General features: G+C 47.6%; 2 protein-coding genes across 6 annotated transcripts in view; one reads left to right on the forward strand and one right to left on the reverse strand.

Annotated features, from left to right (window-relative positions):
• Positions 1–14,648, forward strand: part of nfixb (nuclear factor I/Xb) — a 506,674-nt gene that overhangs the window by 378,044 nt on the left and 113,982 nt on the right. The gene's annotated exons all lie outside the window — the stretch shown is intronic.
• LOC145361031 (protein lyl-1-like) overlaps positions 1–14,648 on the reverse strand; it is a 43,548-nt gene that overhangs the window by 11,338 nt on the left and 17,562 nt on the right. The window contains exon 2 of the mRNA XM_080216577.1: positions 13,084–13,627. Coding sequence (XP_080072703.1) covers positions 13,084–13,541 — 458 coding nt within the window. The 5' untranslated portion in view covers positions 13,542–13,627. The remainder of the gene's footprint in view (positions 1–13,083; positions 13,628–14,648) is intronic.

The following is a 14,648-nucleotide window of genomic DNA, read 5'->3' on the forward strand; positions in this document are numbered from 1 at the left end:
TCAGCTAACGTCATCGAACAGCCCGTGCTGAGTTGAGGTAATCCATTGTATCATCCTTTGCAATACAGCTTTGAACATCGCAGAGAAACCACTTCCCTAAAATCCGAAACAGAACGACTTTCTCTGCTATGTCAAGGAGATTTCAGGAAGAAACTACTTACGGCTCTTGGGGCTAAAGGGATCAAGGGATATGGGGAGGGTGGGAAGAGGGGAAATCTAGATATCGAATTAGCACTGTTGCCTCACAGCACCAGGGACCGTCTGTGTGGAGTCTGCACATCCTCTCCGTCTCTGCGTGGGTTTCCTCTGGGTGCTCTGGTTTCCTCCTAAGATGTGCGAGTTAGGTGGATTGGCTCAGTTGCCCCTTACTGTCAGGGGGACTAGCTAGGGTAAATGCATGGGGTTACGGGGATAGTACCTGGATGGGATTGAGTTTGGTTCGATGGGCTGAATGGCCTCCTTCTGCACTGTAGGGTTCCATGATTCTATTCTATGAATTTGATGATTAGCCATGAATGGCAGGGCAGGCTTGAAGGACTGAATGGCCTCCTCTTACTCTTAGTTTCTATTATCATTGAGTCATAGAATCCCTACAGAGGAAGGCCATTTGGTCCATCAAGTCTGCCACAACCCCACCCAGGCCCTACTCCCGTAACCCCACACATATTTACCCCGCTATACCCCTGACACGAGGGTCAATTTACGGCCAATCCAACCTAACCCACGCACCTTTGGAGTCGTGGGAGGAAACTGGAACACCCGGAGGAAACCCACGCAGAAACGGGGAGAATGTCCACACAGACAGTGACCCAAGGCTGGAATCGGAACCCAGGTCCTGGCGCTGTGAGGCGGCGGTGCTAACCATTTGGGCTTCATGGTGGCAACATAATTTCAGGGTGGCGTTTCATAAAGTTGTTAGTCCAAACTCAGGACACATAATGGTTTACTAATATTCTTCATGGAAGGAAATCTGCCGTCCTTACTCAGTCTGGCCTACGTGTGACTCCAGAGCCACAGCAATGTGGTTGACTCTCAACTGCCCTCGGGCAACTAGGGATGGGCAATAAATGCTGGTCCAGCCAGCGGCACCCATGTCCCACGAATGGATAAAAAAAACTAACAAACAATTCTGTCCCATTACATTCTAGAGAATTGTGGAATCGTAGAATCCCAACGGTGCAGAAGGAGGCCATTCAGCCCATCGAGCTGGCACTGACAACAATCCCATCCAGGCCCTGTCCCCATGACCCCATATATCAACCCCAGGATGATATCGGTGCTCTCAGTTGGAGAGCTTGAGAAAGCTCCGTGTTGTTCACTGCTGTGGGTGATGGTCCAAGTGAGAATGGAGTGGGAGGGGAGGGCGTCACAACACAACACCGATGAAACCAAGCATGCTGAATGTCGTCTCCACCACTCTGTCCACCTGTGACTCCACTTTCAAGGAGCTATGAACATGTACCCCTAGATCTCTTCGTTCTGTAACTCTTTCCAACGTCCTACTGTTAACTGAGTAAGTCCTGCCCTGGTTCAATCTACCAAAATGCATCACTTAAATTAAACTCCATCTGCCATCTGTCAGCCCCCTGGCCCAATTGATTAAGATCTCACTGCAATTGGAGATAACTTTCTTCACTGTCCATTATGCCACCAATCTTAGTATCTGCAAACTTACTAACCACGCCTCCTATATTCTCATCCAAATCATTCATATAAATGACAAATAACAGTGGGCCCAGCAGTGATCCCTGAAGCACATCACTGATCACAGGCCTCCAGTTTGAAAAACAATTCTCTACAACCACCCTCTGGCTTCTGTCATCAAGCCAATTTTGTATCCATTTAGATACCTCACTCTGGATCCCGTGAGATTTAACTTTATGCGGTACCTTGTCAAAGGCCTTGCTAAAGTCCATGTAGACAACATCAACTGCACTGCCCTCATCTACCTTCTTGGTTACCCCTTCAAAAAATTCAATCAAATTTGTGAGACATGATTTTCCACTGACAAAGCCATGCTGACTGTCCCTAATCAGTCCTTGCATCTCTAAATGCCTGTAGATCCTGTCTCACAAAATACTCTCCAACAACTTACCCACCACAGATGTGAGTCTCACTGGTCTATAGTTCCTAGGCTTTTCCCTGTAGCTCTTTTTAAACAAAGACACAACATTTGCCACTCTCCAATCTTCAGGCGCCTCACCCGTGACTATCGATGATTCAAATATCTCGGCTAGGGGACCCACAATTTCCTCCCTAGCCTCCCACAATGTTCTAGGATACACTTCATCAGGTCCCGGAGATTTATCTACCTTGATGCGCTTTAAGACTCCCAGCACCTCTAGCTCTGTGATATGTACACTCCCCAAGTTCCCTAACATCCATGCTTTTCTCAACAGTAAATACTGATGAGAAATATTCATTTAGGATCTCACCATCTCTTGTGGATCCACATATAGATAACCTTGTCGGTCCTTAAGAGGCCCTACTCTCTCCCTTGTTACTCTTTTGCCCTTTATGTATTTGTAGAAGCTCTTTGGATTCTCCTTTGCCTTATCTGCCAAAACAATCTCGTTTCCCCTTTTTGCCCTCCTGATTTGTCCCTTAACTCTACTCCTACACCCTTTATACTCTTCAAGGGATTCACTTGATCCCAGCTGCCGATGCATGTCATGTGCCTCTTTCTTCTTCTTGACCAGGGCCTCAATATCCCGAGTCATCCAGGGTTCCCAAGTTCTGCCAGTCTTGCCCTTCATTCTGAGAGGAACATGTATGAGGTAATTCACTTTGGTAGGAATAACAGATGTGTTGAGTATAGGGCTAACGGGAGGACTTTGAATAGTGTGGATGAGCAGAGGGATCTAGGTGTATGTGTACATAGATCCCTGAAAGTTTGGAATCAAGTAGATAGGGTTGTTAAGAAGGCATACGGTGTCTTGGCGTTTATTGGTAGGGGGATTGAATTTAGGAGTCGCAGCGTTATGTTGCAACTGTACACGACTCTGGTGCGGCCGCACTTGGAGTACTGTGTGCAGTTCTGGTCCCCACATTACAGGAAGGATGTGGAGGCTTTGGAGAGAGTGCAGAGGAGGTTTACCAGGATGTTGCCTGGTATGGAGGGGAGGTCCTATGAGGAGAGGCTGAGGGATTTGGGGTTGTTTTCGCTGGAAAGAAGGCGGCTAAGAGGGGATCTTATTGAAACATATAAGATGATTAGAGGTTTAGATAGGGTGGATAGTGATAGCCTTTTTCCTCTGATGGAGAAATCTAGCACGAGGGGGCATGGCTTTAAATTAAGGGGGGGTAGTTATAGGACGGATGTCAGGGGTAGGTTCTTTACCCAGAGGGTGGTGAGGGATTGGAATGCCCTGCCTGCTGCAGTTGTAAATGCGCCTAGTTTGGGGGCGTTTAAGAGATCCGTGGATAGGTTTATGGACGAAAAGGGATTGGTTTAGGTTAGTGGGTCATTGTTTTGTAACTGGTCGGCGCAACATCGTGGGCCGAAGGGCCTGTTCTGCGCTGTAATGTTCTATGTTCTATGTTTACCCTGAACCCTGGTTAACACACTTTTGAAAGCCTCCCACTTAACAGACATCCCTTTGCCTTCCCACAGACCCCCCCCCCAATTAACTTTTGAAAGTTCCTGCCTGATACCATCAAAATTGGCCTTGCCCCAATTTAGGATTTTAACTTTTGGGCCTGACCTACCATTCTCCATAGCTATCTTAAAACCAATAGAATTATGGTCACAGGTCCCCAAGTGATCCCTCACTAACACTTCTGTCCCTTATTTCTCAAGAGGAGGTCAAGTTTTGCCCTCTATCTCATCAGGCCATTCACATCTGAATGAGAAATTCCTCCTGAATGCACTCAACAAATTTCTCTCCAGCCAACCCTCTGACGCTATGGCCTTCAGCCAATATCTAAAAACAAATGAAATTGTTCATTTGTTCCATGGCTTTGTATGGGATCTTGCTGTGCACAAACTGATGCCGTGTTTCCTACATTATAACAGTGAATAATACTCTTCAAAATGTACTCCATTGGCTGAAAAAGCACTTTGGGACACTCTGAGTCTCACTATGGAAAATGCATGTATTCAAAATATCTTCTAACAACTTACCCACCACAGATGTGAGTCTCACTGGCCTGTAGTTCCTAGGCTTCTCCCTGCAGCTCTTTCTAAACAAAGGCACAACATTTGCCACTCTCGCTTGTCATGTCCTGATGGAGGTTTATAAGATGTTGAGAGGTATAGACAGGGTGGATTCCCGGAGGCTTTTTCCCAGGGCTGGAATGGTCGCTACGAGAGGACACAGGTTTAAGGTGCTGGGGAGCAGGCACAGAGGGGATGTCAGGGGTAAGTTTTTCACACAGAGGGTGGTGGGTGAGTGGAATCGGTTGGTGGTGGTGGAGGCAAACTCACTGGGGTCTTTTAAGAGACTTCTGGATGAGTACATGGGATTTAATGGGATTGAGGGTTACAGATAGGCCTGGTAGGTTGGGGTATGATCGGCTCAACTTGTGGGCTGAAGGGCCTGTTTGTGCTGTAGTTTTCTATGTTCTGTGTTCTATGTATTTGAGTATTGCATACCAAATATAGCTTAATGATTAAAGCTCACAGTTCAACCTCACTTACACTGTACTCAACCCTCTAATGCAATGATCCTATGATTCTCTTTGATGATTTTTAAAAAATAATTTGTTTGATAACCGCTCGCTCTTTCTCTTTTGAAACCCTTTCTTGTTTTTATTTCAGTTGATTCCATGACAGGATATGAACCTCTGAACTTCCTCATTCCACTGAAGCTTCAAGCAAACGGCCTCTCTCCTTCCTTCACTGAACATTCTCAGCAGACCCAAGATGTCCTGAGCTCACTCACTGATTTTAGAAGTACCTGGTTTCCTTTTATGGCTCAGTTTCCCCCTTCACCCAACAACTTCCTGTTTTCCAAAACTCAGACAGCGTGTCTCCTTATCAACACCCACTTCTGCCTGATCAACTATGCAATGATTGAGTGGTAGAATGGCTTGGAGGGGCTGAATGGCCTTCTCCTGCTCCTATATCTCCTCTTCTGTCTTACATCCTTGGTGTAATAGTGGTGTTGGTGCCTTGAAACGGTCGAACTGCCAAGACAGTCATCAAATGTGCATTGACGGATCTTCTTATCCAGGCCCTATCCCCATCACCCCACACATTAACTCCATTAATTCTCCAAATCTATAGATCTTTGGACACTAAGGGACAATTTAGCATGGCCAATCCACCTAACCTGCACTTCTTTGGACACTAAGAGACAATTTAGCATGCCCAATTCACCTAGCCTGCACATCTTTGGACACTAAGGCGCAATTTAGCATGGCCAATCCACCTAACCTGCACTTCTTTGGACACTAAGAGACAATTTAGCATGGCCAATCCATCTAACCTGCACACTTTTGGACACTAAGGGGCAATTTAGCATGGCCAATCCACCTAACCTACACACTTTTGGACACTAAGGGGCTATTTAGCATGGCCAATCCACCTAACCTGCACTTCTTTGGACACTAAGAGACAATTTAGCATGGCCAATCCAGCTAACCTGCACACTTTTGGACACTAAGGGGCAATTTAGCATGCCCAATTCACCTAACCTGCACATCTTTCTAGGGTGGTACAATGGCACAGTGGTCAGCACTGCTGTGTCACAGCATGAGGGACTTGGGTTCGATTCCCGGCTTGGGTTACTGTCTGTGTGGAGTTTGCATGTTCTCCCCCGTGCCTGCATGGGTTTCCTCCGGGTGCTCCAGTTTCCTCCCTCAGTCTGAAAGATGTGCTGGTCAGGTGGACTAGCCATGCTAAATTCTCCCTCAGTGTACCCGAACAGGTGCCTGAATTTGGCAACTAGGGGATTTTCACAGTAACTTCATTGCAGTGTTAATGTAAGTCTACTTGTGACACTAATAAATAAACTAAAAAAAATCTTTGGACACTAAGGGACAATTTAGCAGGGCCAATCCACCTAACCTTCACATCTTTGAACTGTGGGAAGAAACTGGAGCACCTGGGGGAAACCCACACAGACACTGGGAGAACATGCAAACTCCACACAATCATCCGAGGCTGGAATCGAACTTGGGTTAACCACTGCGCAACCCTTTTTCGGCAAATAAAAATGTGACACACACCTTAATAATGGCGTTGCACAAGATTAGTTGCCGTTTCCTTTAGTGTTGCCATGGATACCAGTAAATTTCCACCAAGTTAAGAGGAAGGAGACAAAGAAATGATCAATTATGCTTTCAAAGTTTCTCAAAGAAAGAAAAAACAATGAGGGGTGAATCCCGTAGAAAATTATACAATTCTAACAGGACTAGATAGGGTAGATGCAAGGAGGGTTTTTCCAATAAGACCATAAAATATAGGAGCGGAATTAGGCCACTCGGCCCATCGAGTCTGATCCGCCATTCAATCATGGCTGATATTTTTCTCATCCCCATTCCTCCCGCCTTTTCCCCATAACCCCTGATCCCCTTATTAGTCAAGCACTTCTCTATCTCTGTCTTAAAGACACTCAATGACCTGGCCCCCACAGCCTTCCACAGATTCCCCACTCTCTGGCTGAAGAAATTCCTCCTCATCTCTGTTTTAAAGGATCGTCCCTTTAGCCTGAGGTTGTGCCCTCTGGTTCTAGTTTCTCCTGCTGGTGAAAACATCCTCTCCACGTCCATGGTGGCGGAAGTCCAGAACCAGGGGGTCACAGTCTGAGGATTGGGGGTAGACCATTTAGGACGGAGGTGAGGAGACATTTCTTCACCCAAAGATGATGAGCCTGTGGAACTCATTACCACAGGAAATAGTTGATGCCAAAACATTGAATGTATTTAAGAGGCGGCTGGATATAGAACTTGAGGATCAAAGGTTATGGGGAGAAAGCAGGATGAGGCTATTGAGTTGGACGGCCAGCCATGATGAATGGCAGAGCAGGCTCACAGGGCCGAATGGCCTCCCCTGCTCCTATCTTCTATGTTTCTGTGTGAAAGGTATCATGGACATAAAGGCATTTTATAAGAGTTATCAAAATCTTCCACCAGTCACTGCTTCCGTTGTGTCTATGCACTGCGGAATTTATTCCAATGGTGCAAGTCAGAACTAATATCAACTGGCACGACACTGACAATATGTTTACTCTAAGGGTCTACGATGATTCTGGCATCATTACACCCAACTCCCTGGGGAAATAATCTGTTGTAATTAAGGAAAATTCTAGACCTGGTATTGCAATCAGATTAATGGGGGGTGTGGTGTGGAGGGTTTGGGAAGGAGGGGATATCCGATTATGTACAATGAGGGCAACATGGTGGCGCAGTGGTTAGCGCTGCTGCCTCACAGTGCCAGGGACCCAGGTTCGATTCCCGGCTTGGATCACTGTCTGCGCAGAGTCTGCACATTCTCCCCCCGAGTCGGCGTGAGTTTCCTCCAGGTGCTCCGGTTTCCTCCCACAGTCTGAAAGACGTGTCGGTTAGAGCGCAATAGCCGTGTTAAATTCTCCCTCGGTGTACCCGGACAGGCACCAGAGTGTGGTGACTAGGGTATTTTCACAGTAACTTCATTGCAGCAATGTTTATGCAAGCCTACTTGTGACACTAATAAGTATTGTTTCTTGCGCACAATACAGACAAAGCATACCGTTCATAGAAGAGGAAAAGAGAGAGTGCAGAATGTAGTGTTACAGTCATAACTAGGGTGTAGAGAAAGATCAACTTAATGCGAGGTAAGTCCATTCAAAAGTCTGACAGCAGCAGGGAAGAAGCTGTTATTGAGTCGGTTGGTACGTGACCTCAGACTTTTGTATTTATTTCCTGACGGAGGAAGGTGGAAGAGAGAGTGTACGGGGTGCGTGGGGTCATTGATTATGTTGGTTGCTCTTCCGTGGCAGTGGGAAGTGTAGACAGAGTCAATGGACGGGAGATTGGGTTGAGTGATGGACTGGGCTTTGTTCATAACCCTTTGTAGTTTCTCACAGTCTTGGTCAGAGCAGGAGCCATACCAAGCTGTGATACATCCTGAAGGAACGCTTTCTATGGTGCATCCGTAAGAGTTGGTGAGAATTGCAGGTGACATGCCAAATTTCCTTAATCTCCTGAGAAAGTAGAGGCTTTGGTGCCCTTTCATAACTATAGTGTCGGCATGGGGGGGACCAGGACAGGTTATTGGTGATCTGGACACCTAAAAACTTGAAATTCTCAACCATTTCTACTTCATTCCCCCATTAATGTGGACAGAGGCATGTCCTCCATTACCCTTCCTGAAGTTGATGACTGTCTCCTTCATTTTGTTGACATTGAGGGAGAAATTATTGTCGCTGCACGAGATTCTCTATCTCATTCCTGTACTCTGTCTTATCATTGTCTGAGATCTGACCCACTACGGTGGTGTCATCAGCAAACTTGAAAATCGAACTGGAGGGGAATTTGGCTGCACAGTCATAGGTGTATAAGGAGTATAGTAGGGGGCTGAGAACAACAACCTTATGGAGCACTGGCATTGAGGATGATTGTGGAGGAGCTGCTGTTGTTGCCTATCCTTACTGATTGCGGTCTGTGGGTTAGGAAGTTTAGGATTTACTCACAGAGGGAGGAGCCGAGGCCACAGAGTTTGGAGATGAGTGTTGTCGGAATAATGGTGTTAAAGGCTGCGCTGTAACCTATGAATAGGAGTCTGACACAGAAGTCTAGCTAACTGTAAAGGCAGACAGGCAACGTAAAGTCATTTGCTGCTTAACTCATTTAGATTGGCTTCTGGATTGTTGGCAAGCTTGCTTCCCCCCTTGTGCGATTGCCCGAGCAACACAAAATTCTCAGGGGGCTAAGGAAATTCAGCACGTCCACAATGACTCTCATCAACTTTTACAGATGCACCATCGAAAGCATTCTTGGTATCACAGCTCGGTATGGGCTCCTGCTCTGCCCAAGAGCACAAGGCACCACAAAGGGTCATGAACGAACCCCAGTCCATCACGCAAACCAGCCTCCCATCCATGGACTCCATCTACACTTCCTGCTGCCTCGGCAAAGCAGCCAGCATAATCAAGGATCCCACACACCCCGGACATTCTCTCTTCCACCTTCTTCCGTCGGGAAAAAGATACAAAAGTCTGAGGTCACGTACCAACCGACCTAAGAACAGTTTCTTCCCTCCTGCCATCAGACTTTTGAATAGGCCTGCCTTATATTAAGCTGATCTTTCTCTATATCCTGGCTATGACTATAACACTACAATCTGCACCCTCTTCTTTCTTGCTCCCCTATGTACTCTATGAACGGTATGCTTTGTCTGTATAGCGTGCAAGAAGTAATACTTTTCACTTCATCCCAATACATGTGATAATAATAAATCAAATCAAAGACGGTAACACAATATTCCACACTTTCTCCTTTTCTACTCCCCTGCGTACTCAATGAACGGTATGCTTTGCCTGTATAGTGCGCAAGAAATACTGTATCCCAATACATGTGACAATAATAAATCATCGAATCAAATTCTGGTCATGGTGTTTGCAGTTGGCCTTCATCGGGGAGGCCTTCACTCTCCAGGTAACAGAGTTTGCTGCTTGATTGCCCTCAATTGGGCGGTTGGGTGTGGTGGGTGGCCCTTGTGGTATCGGACTGGGGACCCAGCCCAGTGCCGGTGGCCGGTGGTGGAACTGAAGTCAGTGGGTTTTGTGGGATTGTGCCAGAAGGTGACCACGTTGCTGAAAGCTTACCGGGTAACGTGCCGGTCTGCCCTGTACGTGACCAGCCCTGTATTGCTTCTTGCGCGCGATACAGTCAAAGCATACCGTTCATTGAATACACAGGGGAGCAAGAAAGGAGAGGGTGCAGCATGCAGTGTTAGAGTCATAGCCAGGGTGTAGAGAAAGATCAGCTTAATATAAGGTAGGTCCATTCAAAAGTCTGATGGCAGCAGGAAAGAAGGTGTTCTTAAGCTGGTTGGTGCGTGACCTCAGATTTTCGTGAGCTACTTGGCCAGGTTTAACTGTCTCCACGCAAGCTACTGACTAAACTGATATGGCCCTGGAGCATAAAGATGAAAACTGCCCTCACCCATTCACCTGACGAAGAGGGTAACCCCTCAAAAGCTTGTGAGAATATTATCAAATAAATAGGTTGGACTAAAACCTGGTGTTGTCAGACTTTTTACTGTACTCAGGCAACAGGCCAGAATGTTGAGTTTCTCGGGCGAGTGGGGACCACTTGGAACAATCGAGAAGCCAATTTAAACTGGGGGTAGAACACAGAACTGTGCAGTACAGGAGCAGGCCCTTCGGCCCACAGTGCTGGGCTGTACGTGACGCCAAATTGAACTCATCACTTCTGCCTGCCCTTGGTCAAAACTCCTCACATATTCATGGGAACACGGGAATCAGGAGCAGAAGTAGACAAATTCTGGAGCCTGATCTGGAATTCAATCAGATCATGGCTGATCTCTCCCTGGTCTCAAATCCACCTCCCCACCTGTTCCCCATGTCCCTGTTTCCCCTTTTCTATTAGAAATATATCCATCTCCTTCTCGAACCCGTTCAATGATTCACACTGTGGGGCAGCGAGTCCCACAAATTCGCTACCCTCTGTGAGAAGTAGTTCCTCCTCCTCATCTCAGTCTTAAATCTCCCGCCTCTCAACCGATGCCCTGTGACCTCTTGTTCACGACTGCCCCACAAGGGGAAACATTTAGTCCACATTTACTTTGTCAATCCCTTTTAAAATTTTATATACCCCGATCAGATCCCCTCTCGCCCTTCTAAACTCCATTTATCTGATCTAAACTTGTCTAAAATCTCCTTAAACACCCCTATCGTCCCTGTCTCCACCGCCACCTTCCAGACACCAATTGCTCTCTGTGTAAAAATAACTTGCCTCTCACACCTCCTTTTGAACTTTCCCTCTCTCACATTAAGAGCATGCACCCTCGTGTTAGACATTTCAAAAAAAGATTCTATTAACCCAATCTGTGCCTCTCATAATTTTATAGACTTCTATCAGATCGCCCCTCCGCCGCTCCAGAGAAAACAACCCTACTTTGTCCAGCCTCTCCTTATAGCTCACTCTCTCTACTCCAGGCAGCATCCTGGTAAACCTCTCCTGCACCCTCTCCAAAGCCTCCCAGCATCGAAATATCTAACACCGAGGGGCATGCACTTAAGGAGTACAGGGGGAAAGTTCAAAGGATATGTGCAGGGCATGTTTTTTACACAAAGAGCGGTAAGTGTCTGGATGGTAATAAATGCTGCATTTCCAATGATGTCAAAATCTTAATTAACCAAAAGGATAATGTCTCAAGGAAACAAGGTGATGAAGAAATTGTGATAGCTTTAATCTCATTCCCCTGATCCTGGACACCTTGCTTTACTTAACAAACACCTTATCGTCCTACTGGGGGCAGTTAAAATGATCGTGCTGAGGGCTCGCATGGGCATCTAGGACTGGGGTAGCACAGTGACACAATGGTTAGCACTGCTGCCTCACAGCACCAGGGACCTGGGTTCGATTCCTGGCATTGGGTCACTGTCTGTGTGGCGCTTGTGCATTCTCCTCGTGTCTGCGTGGATTTCCTCTGGGTGCTCCGGTTTCCTCCCACAGTCCAAAGATGTGCAGGTTAGGTGGATTGGCCATACTAAATTGTCCCTTAGTGTCCAAAGATGTGCAGGTTATGAGGATTGGCTGTGCTAAATTGTCCCTTAGTGTCCAAAGATGTACAGGTTAGGTGGATTGGCCATTAGATGGATTTGAAGTTTATTTATTAGTGTCACAAATAGGCTGACATTAACAGTGCAATGAATTTACTGTGAAAATCCCCCAGTTGCCAGACTTCAGCGCCTGTTTGGAGGAAGAATTTAGCAACTAACCGACACATCTTTCAGACTGTGGGGAAAACCGGAGCACGCGGAGGAAACCCACGGGGAGAACGTATCAACTCCACATTGACAAGCTGGGAATCGAACCTTGGTCACTGGTACTCTGAGGCATCAGTGCTAAACAGTGTGCCGCCATGCTGACCTACTGGCCTTGCTAAATTGCCTGAGCGTCAGGGGGACTAGCAGAGTGAACACGTGGAGTTACGGGGATAAGATTTGGGTGGGATTGGGGTTGGTGAGGATGGGCCATTCGGAGTTATAGGGATAGGGCCTGGATGGGATTATGGTTGGTGTAGACTCAATGGGCCAAATGGTCTCTTTTGCACTGTAGGGACTCTATGATTGGCTGCTATTGAAGTAGTTTACAAGTGCAGGGTACAACTGTTACACATTGAATATGTAAGAATAATATATAAAATTATACATATTCGTACATATGTTATAATATATAGACATGGCCAATCCACCTAACCTACACACCTTTGGACATTAAGGGGCAATTTAGCATGGCCAATCCACCTAACCTGCACATCTTTGGACACTAAGGGATAATTTAGCATGGCCAATCCACCTAACCTGCACATCTTTGGACACTAAGGGACAATTTAGCATGGCCAATCCACCTAACCTGCACATCTTTGGACACTAAGGAGCAATTTAGCATGGCCAATCCACCTAACCTGCACATCTTTGGACACTAAGGGACAATTTAGCATGGCCAATCCACCTAACCTGCACATCTTTGGACACTAAGGGGCAATTTAGCATGGCCAATCCACATAACCCGCACATCTTTGGACACTAAGGGGCAATTTAGCGTGGCCAATCCATCTAACCTGCACATCTTTGGACACTAAGGGGCAATTTAGCATGGCCAATCCACCTAACCTACACATATTTGGACACTAAGGGGTAATTTAGCGTGGCCAATTTCCCTAACCTGCACATCTTTGGACATTAAGGGGCAATTTACCTTGGCCAATCTACCTAACCTGCAGATATTTGGACTGTGGGAGGAAACTGGAGCACCCGGAGGAAACCCACGCAGACACGGGGAGGTTGTGCAGCCTCCACACCGTGACCTGGAGCAGAGGGCCACACTGACTGAGACCAATTTTAAACAGGCACCGAAACACTGATCGCTCCGCCCGCGGGTGGGAAGGGCTGAGACTGCCAGACTAACCTGTTGATGAGGGGGTGAGGATGGTACCGGGCAGCGAGCAAGGGGTTCTGGAGCGAGAGCGACGCCGCCGGGCGGTTGGAGAGCTGCACCATCCGGCTGTCCAGGGACGGGATGGGGTGCAAGGCCGTCAGCTGGGTGGTCTGGACTATCCTGCCCCCTCCATTGACCTGCTGGCCGATGGCCACTGCCCGGAGCTTGCTGTGTCCCAGGCTAATCACCGGCGTGTTCGAGGGCAGGTTTCCCGAGGAGCTGGAAGGCGTTGCTATGGAAACCGGTTCAGGTGCGTCTGGTTTGCACTTCTGAGCGGCGTCCCCGGGGGTCAAATCCGGAGCTTGGGTCGTGATTTCCCCTCTGTCTCCCTCGTTAGTCGGGGACTCGCTAACGTGCCCTGGCTCAGTCTTCACAGGGCTCCGATTCTCTCCACTTGGTGATGAAGAGGCCACAGCTTTTTCCATCATATTTCTCCTTCAGCCAGTGTGCCTCTCATTGAATTGAAGTACAGCACACCAGCAACCCAACACCCTGGCAATCCACCTCGGGTTAGCTGTAATGGAGAGGCAGAGAAGGAGAGAGAAAAATATGAAGTGACTGCAAAAAAATAGGCTAAAAAAAACAGCAAAGAGTAAACCTTAACTCCTTGAACACCACATTTCTTTCATTTCTCCTCACACCAAAAATCACAGAACCCTACAGTGCAGACAGAGGCCCTTCGGCCCATCGAGTCTGCACTGACCACAATCCCATCCAGGCCCTACCTCCACATCCCTACATATTCTACCCGCTGCTCCCTCTAACCTCAGGACGCTAAGTGGCAATTTTAGCACGGCCAGTCAACCTAACCCGTACATCTTTGGACTGTGGGAGGGAACCGGAGCAAACCCACGCAGACACGAGGAGAATGTGCAAACTCCACACAGACCCGAGCTAGGAATCGAACCCAGGTCCCCGGAGCTGTGAGGCAGCAGTGCTGACCACTGTGCTACCGTGCCGCCCCAGGTGACAAGGGGAACTCCCTGAGGAAGGAGCAGCGTTCCGAAAGTTTGTGATTCCAAATAAACCTGTTGGATTTTAACAACCCTGGTGTTGTGAGACTTCTTACTGCACCCACCCCAGTCTGATGCTAGCATCTCCATGGCTGGCCAGTCACAATCTGCTGTGCCAGCCCCAGAAGCGCATCCCAGTGCGTTGTTCGCTTTTTATTTTCTTTTATTCATTCGTGGGACGCGTCCATCGCTGGCTGGGCCAGCATTTATTGCCCATCCCTAGTTGCCCGAGGGTAGTTGAGAGTCAACCACATTGCTGTGGCTCTGGGGTCACATGTAGGCCAGACTGGGTAAGGATGGCAGATTTCCTTCCCGAGAGGACATTAACACTGCAATGGAGTTACTGTGAAAATCCCCGAGTTGTTTGGGTACACTGAGGGAGAATTTAGCACGGCCAATGCACCCTAGCCAGCACGTCTTTGGGAGGAAACCGGAGCACCTGGAGGAAACCCACGCAGACATGGGGAGAATGTGCAGACTCCACACAGATAGTGCAGGCTCGATGGGCCAAATAGCCTCATT

The sequence above is a fragment of the Carcharhinus amblyrhynchos genome, chromosome 33, assembly GCF_965287045.1.
Source record: "Carcharhinus amblyrhynchos chromosome 33, sCarAmb.v2.hapA, whole genome shotgun sequence".
Classification (NCBI taxonomy): domain Eukaryota; kingdom Metazoa; phylum Chordata; class Chondrichthyes; order Carcharhiniformes; family Carcharhinidae; genus Carcharhinus; species Carcharhinus amblyrhynchos.